Genomic DNA, 11189 nt, shown 5'->3' with positions numbered 1-11189 from the left:
TATATATATATTTCTCCAGATATAAAGAACATTCGACCAGAATAGAAAATTCACATTCGATTTTGCCCGCTTCTGACAACATCTGGTTAATTTATACAGAGGAAAGGTACCTGCGATTTCTCTGGATGGATAAGCTATGATTTATTTTTCTTTATAAATGGACCCCGAAGTGTTTTTAACCTTGTGTTGTTTTTTTCTGAGGGTTTACTTTTTTTTGTTTGGTGTTTTGTTGATATACAATAAAGTTCTATTGTTCAGTTTTTGGTGTGGACGGTTGTGTTTAGGGGGCACCTTTTTTTATAGCGCAGTAGGAATGCTCATGTAGCACGGCTCTTACTACAGCCATATTAAACTGACGAGAGCTGCAATCACTTCCTGTTCTATTTTCATCCCTTGTCGTGTTTTTTAGGATCTGGCTGAGTCCGCTATATCCTAAGTTGCCGGAAGGTTCTTCCTCTCTTGCGGGGGAATCGATCACCAACTTCAGGTCTGACCTCATGGCGTACCTGGCATCGTACAACTCCCCAAGCCTGCGTGAATGGATGGATATCATTAAACAGCACGATCTGTCAGAGACCAGGTCTGTACCCCTCGAGATGTCCTCGCTATATGTCCCCAGTCTTATGGCAGGCATCATTCAACCCACTTCCTCTGAGCCCGGGTCATCCTGGACCCACCCCAAGCCTGTGACTCGACAGTGAAAGGAGAAGCAGCAGAGTGATGAGCTCATCTCTCTGTCACTGTGCTCTCTCCTCCTATCAGCTTGTTTCTTGTCAACACATGAACTGATTGGCTCCTTGTGCTGCTTCTTTCCCTTACTCCAGCCCTGCTGTACAGGGACTGCAAGAAGCTGATACCAGGTACTTGCACTGCTTGTATTAATAATCTTATGTCTGCCGAGTTGAGCTTTAAACTTTACATGGTTATTTTGTAATGATTTAGGGATGCACCGATTCCGAGTATTTGGGCGAGTACTCGTACTCGCCCAAATGCTCCGATGCCTGGCCCGATACCAGATCTTCCGGTATCAGGAAGCTGGGCAGCGAGTCATCACACGCTGCCCGGCCTCCTGACTGGCCAGCTTCCCGACCAAGAAGGAAGACAGACGGCGAGTCATCACACGGTGACGAGGGAGGATGGAGCCGGCTTCCCGGGCCAATTAGGAAGCCGGACAGTGTGTTTTGACTCGCCGTCTATCTTCCTGCTTGGTCGGGAAGCTGTCCAATCAGGAAGCCGGACGGCGAGTCATTACCCGCCCCCCCCGGCTTCCTGATTGGCCATAAAGCCGGCTTCATGCTCCCTCGTCACATGACGAGGGAGCATGGAGACAGCTTCCCTGCTAATCGGGATGCCGGGTGGCGAGTATTTACATGCCGCCTGGCTTCCTTAATGGGACTTCAGTATCGGTATTCGTTATCGGCAAGTACCTGAAAAAAATATATCGGTACTCAATACTGAAAAATCGGTATCGGTGAATCCCTAGGAATTATAGCGTTATTATTGGATTATAATTTAGTAATGCATTTAAAGTGGAAGTAAATTGCTCCCCCCCCCCCCAAAAACAAAGGGCCCTTGGGAGATTTTCCCATAATGTGCCGGTATACATGGCATGGCATGCTAAGCAAAGCGATCCCCTCCAGCGCTGTGATGTTCACGCCGCCACTTCCATCTTCTCTGGGTTTGGAGTCAGCGACCGGGCTGAGATGAAGTACCTCCCATACGTGATCCACACTGAGATTTGTACATTGTGCAGCACATGCGCGACTCAGTGCATACGCAGACGGAGACATTGTTGACATGGGAAGAAGCAGAATAGAAGAAGGCAATTTTGCCAAAAAAGTTGACCTGCCAATGTGTTTTCAAAGAAAGAAGTTTACTTGACTTTTAAAGGCAAACTCTGCGTAGAATTATGTGCATGGAAATTGTCACAATACGACTCTGATGTCATAAAACAAACTCGTCACATCAGACGGCTCATTTATTAATATCATTACATGTAAAAATGTCTTCACGTGTTCTCAATGTATCCATAAAAAGTGGTGTTCCCCTTTACTCAGGGTGTACCTGATTGGATCAACTCCCGGAAGGTATCAGGGCCACGATAAAGAGAAGTGGGGGCATTTACGCTTGAGGAAGGTACGTGTGATTCCAAGTTTTGTGTTATATCCAGTTGGGCTTTTAGTGTGTCAGTATTAGGGACATTGATACAATGAAAGATGTGCTTGCTATTTATGATTGGTAGATGCGGCATGGAGATGGCGGTAATGCTAACAATGGTGCAGGATTTGGAAGAGGATCCAGTGTTGTATTTTAAATGTGTCCTACTGTGCGATTCCAGGGTCAATTTTAAGTTTTTTTGTAATTGGTCCCCAAGGCAGTTCCCCCAGAAGGCCCCCCCTCCACAGCATTTCCTTTTTACTAGGGATGCACCAATACCGTTTTTTCAGTATCGAGTACGAGTACCGATATTTTTTTTCCCCGTACTCATCAATACCGAATACTGATACCGGAAGTCCCATTAAGGAAGCTAGGCGTCGCGTAATGACTCACCACCCGGCTTCCCGTTTAGCAGGGAAGCCGTCTCTATGCTTCCTCATCACCAGGTAACAAGGAAGCATGGTGCCGGCTTTCTGGACAATCAGGAAGCCAAGGGGCGGGTAATTGCCGCCTGGCTTCCTGATTGGCCTGCTTCTCGATCAATCAGGAAGCCAGGCGGCGAGTCATTACACGGCGCCTAGCTTCTTGATTAGCCGGGAAGCCGGCTCCATGCTCCCTCGTCACCAGGTGACGAGGTAGCATGAAGCCGGCTTTCTAGTCAATCAGGAAGCCGGGGGGCGGCGGTTGACGCGCCCTCCGGCTTCCTCATTGGCCATCTTCCTGACCAATCAGGAAGCCAGGCAGCGATTCAGTGCATGCTGCCGGGCTTTCTGATTGGCCAGGCAGCCGGCTCCATGCTCCCTCATAACCAAGTGATGAGGGAGCATGGAGCCGGCTGCCTGGCCAATCAGGAAGCCTGGCAGTGTGTAATGACTCGCTGCCCAGCTTCCTGATTGGTCAGGTATTGGGCGAGACATCGGTGCATTTGGGCGAGTATGAGTCCCTGGACCCGCCCCTTTCATTCATTGGATTTCAGTTCTTTCAGTCATGGAGACTCAGCATCACATGTGTGCATTACCTAGGGTGATCTACATGGAAATGCAGCCAGCCTTTGCAACGCCCACTCCTCCAGACTAATATCCACCCATCAAAGCATTTTGATATTTGCATAACTCCTCCCAAGGGAGCCGGCAGAGTCAGTCTTTTGGTGCCAGACAAGCAGGAGATTTCTATTAGGGGATGTAGAGCTGACTATTGTAGATGGTGCTGTATAACAAACATCATGGTTACTTTCCGTACAACATTCACCATATTCCGTACAGCATTCACCATATTCCGTATAACATTCACCATATTCCGTACAACATTCACCATATTCCGTACAACATTCACCATATTCCGTACAACATTCACCATATTCCGTATAACATTCACCATATTCCGTATAACATTCACCATATTCCGTATAACATTCACCATATTCCGTACAACATTCACCATATTCCGTCTTCCTTTTTTGCAGATATTACGAGAGAAAGGTTGCCAGGTCTCGGGTGTTGAATCGTGGCCTGTGATTGGCCAGTTTTCCAGTATCGGTTCTATGGGAGCTGACCACACCAAATGGCTTCACTCTGAGTTTGGCTGAAGAATGCTCCTTACATTGGTGGTCAGTGGGAAGAATGCTCCTTACATTGGGGGTCAGTGAGAAGAATGCTCCTTACATTGGGGGTCAGTGGGAAGAATGCTCCTTACATTGGTGTATGTGAATGGGCATCTCCTCAGTCCGCGCTCACCATCCCCTACATGACTAAACCTGACACGTCTCTTGCAGATCTACCCATCAGTGGACAATGTCAGGACGAGTCTGGAAGGTTACCCTGGTGAGTATCTGCTAAATCATTAGATCACATGGCTTGGTTACCATGACATTACTGAGCTGGGGACTCGGGTCTGTTGGCCGACAGGGATTCTATCTGCATGGAGTTTGTATTTGGATCTGTATACCTGTGCTAGGAACATTAGAGGCTGATGTGAAATATATAATGTGACCGGCTCAGTTTTCTCTGTACAGCGCTGCGGTATATGTCAGAGCTATATAATGTATAATAATAATAGAGTGTGACTGTGGGGGGGACACATTAGAGTGTAAGCTCATCTGTACAGAGACTGATGTGACTGTGGGGGGGGCATTAGAGTGTAAGCTCCTCTGTACAGAGACTGATGTGACCGTGGTGGAACATTAGAGTGTAAGCTCCTCTGTACGGAGACTGATGTGACGGTGGGGGAGGGGACATTAGAGTGTAAGCTCCTCTGTACAGAGACTGATGTCACTGGGGGGGAGGGGACATTAGAGTGTAAGCTCCTCTGTACAGAGACTGATGTGACTGGGGGGGAGGGGACATTAGAGTGTAAGCTCCTCTGTACAGAGACTGATGTGACTGGGGGGGAGGGGACATTAGAGTGTAAGCTCCTCTGTACAGAGACTGATGTCACTGGGGGGGAGGGGACATTAGAGTGTAAGCTCCTCTGTACAGAGACTGATGTGACTGGGGGGGAGGGGACATTAGAGTGTAAGCTCCTCTGTACAGAGACTGATGTGACTGGGGGGGAGGGGACATTAGAGTGTAAGCTCCTCTGTACAGAGACTGATGTGACTGGGGGGGAGGGGACATTAGAGTGTAAGCTCCTCTGTACAGAGACTGATGTGACTGGGGGGGAGGGGACATTAGAGTGTAAGCTCCTCTGTACAGAGACTGATGTGACTGGGGGGGAGGGGACATTAGAGTGTAAGCTCCTCTGTACAGAGACTGATGTGACTGGGGGGGAGGGGACATTAGAGTGTAAGCTCCTCTGTACAGAGACTGATGTGACTGGGGGGGAGGGGACATTAGAGTGTAAGCTCCTCTGTACAGAGACTGATGTCACTGGGGGGGAGGGGACATTAGAGTGTAAGCTCCTCTGTACAGAGACTGATGTGACTGGGGGGGAGGGGACATTAGAGTGTAAGCTCCTCTGTACAGAGACTGATGTGACTGGGGGGGAGGGGACATTAGAGTGTAAGCTCCTCTGTACAGAGACTGATGTCACTGGGGGGGAGGGGACATTAGAGTGTAAGCTCCTCTGTACAGAGACTGATGTGACTGGGGGGGAGGGGACATTAGAGTGTAAGCTCCTCTGTACAGAGACTGATGTGACTGGGGGGGAGGGGACATTAGAGTGTAAGCTCCTCTGTACAGAGACTGATGTGACTGGGGGGGAGGGGACATTAGAGTGTAAGCTCCTCTGTACAGAGACTGATGTGACTGGGGGGGAGGGGACATTAGAGTGTAAGCTCCTCTGTACAGAGACTGATGTGACTGGGGGGGAGGGGACATTAGAGTGTAAGCTCCTCTGTACAGAGACTGATGTGACTGGGGGGGAGGGGACATTAGAGTGTAAGCTCCTCTGTACAGAGACTGATGTGACTGGGGGGGAGGGGACATTAGAGTGTAAGCTCCTCTGTACAGAGACTGATGTCACTGGGGGGGAGGGGACATTAGAGTGTAAGCTCCTCTGTACAGAGACTGATGTGACTGGGGGGGAGGGGACATTAGAGTGTAAGCTCCTCTGTACAGAGACTGATGTGACTGGGGGGGAGGGGACATTAGAGTGTAAGCTCCTCTGTACAGAGACTGATGTCACTGGGGGGGAGGGGACATTAGAGTGTAAGCTCCTCTGTACAGAGACTGATGTGACTGGGGGGGAGGGGACATTAGAGTGTAAGCTCCTCTGTACAGAGACTGATGTGACTGGGGGGGAGGGGACATTAGAGTGTAAGCTCCTCTGTACAGAGACTGATGTGACTGGGGGGGAGGGGACATTAGAGTGTAAGCTCCTCTGTACAGAGACTGATGTGACTGGGGGGGAGGGGACATTAGAGTGTAAGCTCCTCTGTACAGAGACTGATGTGACTGGGGGGGAGGGGACATTAGAGTGTAAGCTCCTCTGTACAGAGACTGATGTGACTGGGGGGGAGGGGACATTAGAGTGTAAGCTCCTCTGTACAGAGACTGATGTGACTGGGGGGGAGGGGACATTAGAGTGTAAGCTCCTCTGTACAGAGACTGATGTGACTGGGGGGGAGGGGACATTAGAGTGTAAGCTCCTCTGTACAGAGACTGATGTGACTGGGGGGGAGGGGACATTAGAGTGTAAGCTCCTCTGTACAGAGACTGATGTGACTGGGGGGGAGGGGACATTAGAGTGTAAGCTCCTCTGTACAGAGACTGATGTGACTGGGGGGGAGGGGACATTAGAGTGTAAGCTCCTCTGTACAGAGACTGATGTGACTGTGGGGGGGAGGGGACATTAGAGTGTAAGCTCCTCTGTACAGAGACTGATGTCTCTGGGGGGGAGGGGACATTAGAGTGTAAGCTCCTCTGTACAGAGACTGATGTGACTGGGGGGGAGGGGACATTAGAGTGTAAGCTCCTCTGTACAGAGACTGATGTGACTGTGGGGGGGAGGGGACATTAGAGTGTAAGCTCCTCTGTACAGAGACTGATGTGACTGTGGGGGAGGGGACATTAGAGTGTAAGCTCCTCTGTACAGAGACTGATGTGACTGTGGGGGAGGGGACATTAGAGTGTAAGCTCCTCCGGTGCAGAGACTGATGTGACTGTGGGGGGGAGGGGACATTAGAGTGTAAGCTCCTCTGTACAGAGACTGATGTGACTGTGGGGGAGGGGACATTAGAGTGTAAGCTCCTCCGGTGCAGAGACTGATGTGACTGTGGGGGAGGGGACATTAGAGTGTAAGCTCCTCCGGTGCAGAGACTGAGGTTGTACATTTTGCGTCTGCTTTAGAACATATATACAGAATATTTTATTCTTGTGTCGTGTAGAAAGTACATATTGATTTCATTTCCTTTTGTGTTTTGCAGCGGGGGGCTCTCTGCCTTACAGCCTCCAGACCGCCCAGAAACAGCCGTGGCTCCATTCTTACTTCCAGTAGGTAACAGAATGCAGTTTCAGCTTATATATTGCTGCATAGAATGGTGTCTGATTCACCTTAGACCAGATTAGCGCTGCAACCAACTAATCGATTAATCGCTAATGAGAAAAGTTGTCATCTATTCTCATTATCGATTCGTTGGTTGGATCCCGTAGCTCTCTCCTCCGCCGTGGGAGACAGAGTTTCATTGCCTCCATGATTGAAAGAACTGAAATCCAATGAATGAAAGGGGGCGGGGCCAGGGCCAGTCAGGCTGGGGAGGAAAGTGGTAGACGATGCTGGACGTCCTCCAGCCAGGAAATGAGGCGGAGCTCTATCTGACTTGCTGCAGCTTCTAATGCACATTGTGAGAAGCTCCCGGTGTGCAGTGACATCAGAGGAAGAGGGGAGGAGCCGGTACAACTGTGCAAGACTGAAGGGAAGGATGGAGGTCAGATAGAAGACTGAAGGGAAGGATAACATTGGGAGGTCAGATATGGTAATGAGAACATTGGGAGGTCAGATATGGTAATGAGAACATTGGGAGGTCAGATATGGTAATGAGAACATTGGGAGGTCAGATATGGGAATGTGAACATTGGGAGGTCATTGTCTCGTGCGGTTGGATGGGTTTCTATGACTCTGGGCTCCGTTATCATTCAGATTTTGTATTTTACCAGCAAGTGGAAGGCAGAGACGTCGGGACGCAGCAGAGCCATGCCTCACATCAAGACCTACATGCGTCTATCGCTGGACTACAAGGAGCTGGCCTGGTTCCTGGTGACGAGGTACGAGATTCTCTTGCTGGATAAATGATTTCATTATTTTGCCGTCTGTACATACTGAGAATAGATCCTCCAGGTGGAGCCCGGCCTCAGTCGTGTATTTGTGGAGGTCACTGGCTGTCCTCGTATCTAAGTCAGTGACTGTACAGAAGACGCCTCGGCCCGCTTTACGGCTGCAGCAAAACAGTATGAAGCAGATGGATCCCCTCTACTTAAAGAGGACCTGTCGCCAGATACATTGTTTCATGTTAAATACGTGCACACTACATCCGCATATTACTTCCAGGTATCATCACCTCTCATGGAGATCACATGACTCCCCCTGCAATGGCCTTCATCTGATGTTCTATCCAGAAGGACGGGGCCATCTTTTTTTCAGGCATCACCCAGGTTCACCATCTACTTTCTGGCCTGAGATGCCGGCTCAGAGATGATACAATATTATTGAGCCATTTATTCCAAACTGAAGTCGGGCGTTTCAGACCTTTTGGCAATCATTAGCGCAGTGTATGGAAACCATGGCTTCTCTAGAGTAGGGCTCGTCCTGGCTGTCACTTGAAGGTCCAGTCCCCACTAACGATTGACAATCATCAGAGTGATCATGTGATCAATATGTCTTCTATGACAGGCATGTTGGAGGCTTCACTGACAAGCCTTTACCCTGCAGATAGCACTGTAGGGTGTAGTGTTCTTCTGTTTAATCTTGTAATTGTCACATACAATTACAGAATGTAAAAAAAGAATCATTTGTTTTACAAATCTGCACTTTTTTTTTATAGCTTTTAATACAAATAAGAGTTGTATTGAAACATGCAGCAAATACAAGTCTTACCGTATTTTTCGCTCCATAAGACACACTTTTTTCCCCCAAAAAAGAGGGGGAAAATGTCTGTGCGTCCTATGGAGCGAATACCTATCGCCCGACGCCCAGGACATGCAGTTTCGGGCGCCGGGCGAGTAGTTTCTTTTTGTACATTCAGCCCTGCTCCTGACAAGCAGAGCTGAATGTACAGTGGGAGCCGCTGTTCGTTTAATACAAGGGATCTAATTAGATCCCTTGTATTAAATCGAGCGGCATCGGTGATCGTGTCCCCCCGTGACCCATTACGGTCCCCCATAGAAGCTCACCATAGAGCCCATTGAGCAGACGAAGAACGCCGTTCTTCGTTTGCTCTGTGTGATTACTGAGACAGCGCCACCTGTCTCAGCAGTCACTAACTGCAGCTTCTGTGACAGAATTTCTGTCATAGAATTTCTGTCACAGAAGCCATGCGTCCTATCGTCCGGAGCGTCTTATAGACCGCAAAATACGGTATATGTCCTTAAGATATAACAACTATTTAGGTAGGAAAAGTTGTCGTAGAGTTATTGTCAAGTTACTGCCGCTTCAAAACTTTGGTCCGGGCATCGATGACCTCTTGTCTACCCATAGCAGTAGCCGTGCTGTTTTTGCGCCCGAGGCAAGAGCAGCAAATTGTGCCCCTCAACAGACGTGCAGTATGTGACGTCATGCGCCCCGCCCTCCAGGATGGGGGCGCGAATGCGCACAATGCGCTGGTGGACAAATCCAAAGTAGCATAAAAATTTGCTACTTGAGGACACTGAGTCCTCTGCCCATACAGGGAGAGCAGCGGGGATCCGAGGAGAAGCTGGAGCCTGTGCTGCTCCTCTTCTCCCTGCCGTGCCGCAGCTGTGTTGGCCACCTGGCACCCTATTGCCAATGGCGGCCCTGTGCCTGTCATGGCAACAGGGGCGAGGGGGCGCAGCCAGGCAGGGGAGGACAGAGGTCAGATAGAAGACTGAAGGGGAGGACGGAGGTCAGATAGAAGACTGAAGGGGAGGACGGAGGTCAGATAGAAGACTGAAGGGGAGGACGGAGGTCAGATAGAAGACTGAAGGGAAGGACGCCCGAAGCGAGTGCTACAGCCCTGGTCCTACCTGTAGTCCCCGGATGAAAACTCATCATGCTGATGATCTGGCTGTTGTGGACCCGCAGCAAGGTGCAGATCTTTGCTTGCTGGATACTTGTTCCGGATTGGTCCCTCAGAAAATATTAATGCCAGAGATATCCAGGCAATTAGCATTTTCAGGCCGTCAATGGCAGACTACTTTCACTCTCCTATGACAGGTGTATATTGAGTCTCGCTCGCTCATACAAGGCCGTTACATCATTATCTGCCGGCATTGTTCTGTCACGCTGGATGTCTTCCTGCTACCTAGTTTTACCTCCTAGTTTTTTTTCGTACTGGCTGGATGAGAGATCCATACCGTCTGCACGGAACGCGTCTCCACCAGCGCAGGCTCTTCACCCCGGAACGGCGGCTTGCTCCAGACACGTCATTGATTTATTTACTTGTTTGCTCTTATAAAACAGAACAGAGACAAAGAAACCCCATTGAAGACCCGCAATCATTTCCCCGCACCTGACGATTACAACTGATCACCCCGCTGAGGCTTTGTGATAGAAGGAACAATTCAATGTGCTCATCGGTAATTCAGTCATCTGCTTTACGCGTGCTGCAGGTGCCTCCTTCTACGGGACACAGAAGCGATCTGGCGACAGGTAAGTTACCAGAATTGCTTCTGTTGTAAAGCCGACAGTCGGCTTTACAAGTTTAAACAGATTCCCGGCGGCGATAGCCGCCGCGAGTCTGTTTAAACAGCCCCGATGCTGGCGACGTACACTGTACGTAGTCAGTCACGAAGGGGTTAAAAAAATATGTGCTTGATAAACCTTAATTGTAAGTCCATCTGCGCTTACAGTTCCCTCTTTGTAATCCCATGAAGCCCCACATATACCTGTTAATCCTGCCAGTGAGGTCCACTGGCAGCTTCCTGTGACGGAGTGACAATAATGCTGCACTGCTCCTGAATTCAAAGCAGAGTTGTCGCTCTTGTGTAGGCTGTGCCTGCTTGCACTGCTGTAAGAGGAGAAGATGTTGCAGGGGACCTGGCTATTACCATTGTCACTGCTGTAGCTGGTCAATCAGCACCTGGGCACACTTAGTCCCGCCCACTGCTTTTCAGATTGACAGGACTGACTGTGTAGCTGAACCCTCCCACTGTGAGCTGCAGTGTCTGGGAGGGGGAGCGGGTGAGACACAAATGAAGGAGGATTTGGCTCGGTCAGGGGAGGTCAAGGAAGTTTTTTGTTGACTCTTCCTGGCATATACATGATATAATAACTAGATTTTGGGACTTGTTTAGACTGTCATATAGAACCTTTATTTGTTCTTTAATGAAGTGGTGCCGTTGTCTGTAGTTTTCTACCGGCAGGCCAGGATTAGATGATGTCCAATCCCCGGGTGGGGTGGGGGGGTCTTTGAGGCCCTGCGT

The 11189-nt window shown here is 49.5% G+C and overlaps 1 protein-coding gene across 1 annotated transcript in view; it reads left to right on the top strand.

The window, feature by feature from the left end:
* Window positions 1–11189, top strand: part of TDP1 (tyrosyl-DNA phosphodiesterase 1) — a 52447-nt gene that overhangs the window by 3902 nt on the left and 37356 nt on the right. Inside the window, exons 2-7 of the mRNA XM_018558497.1 lie at window positions 410–580; window positions 2058–2136; window positions 3620–3739; window positions 3905–3977; window positions 7019–7085; window positions 7749–7856. Of these exons, the coding sequence (XP_018413999.1) occupies window positions 410–580; window positions 2058–2136; window positions 3620–3739; window positions 3905–3977; window positions 7019–7085; window positions 7749–7856 (618 nt within the window). The remainder of the gene's footprint in view (window positions 1–409; window positions 581–2057; window positions 2137–3619; window positions 3740–3904; window positions 3978–7018; window positions 7086–7748; window positions 7857–11189) is intronic.

Source organism: Nanorana parkeri, unplaced genomic scaffold (assembly GCF_000935625.1).
Source record: "Nanorana parkeri isolate BGI_ZX_2015 unplaced genomic scaffold, ASM93562v1 scaffold344, whole genome shotgun sequence".
Taxonomy (NCBI): Eukaryota; Metazoa; Chordata; class Amphibia; order Anura; family Dicroglossidae; genus Nanorana; species Nanorana parkeri.
The sequence above is the reverse complement of the archived record's forward strand: the minus strand, read 5'-3'. Positions and strand labels throughout refer to the sequence as shown.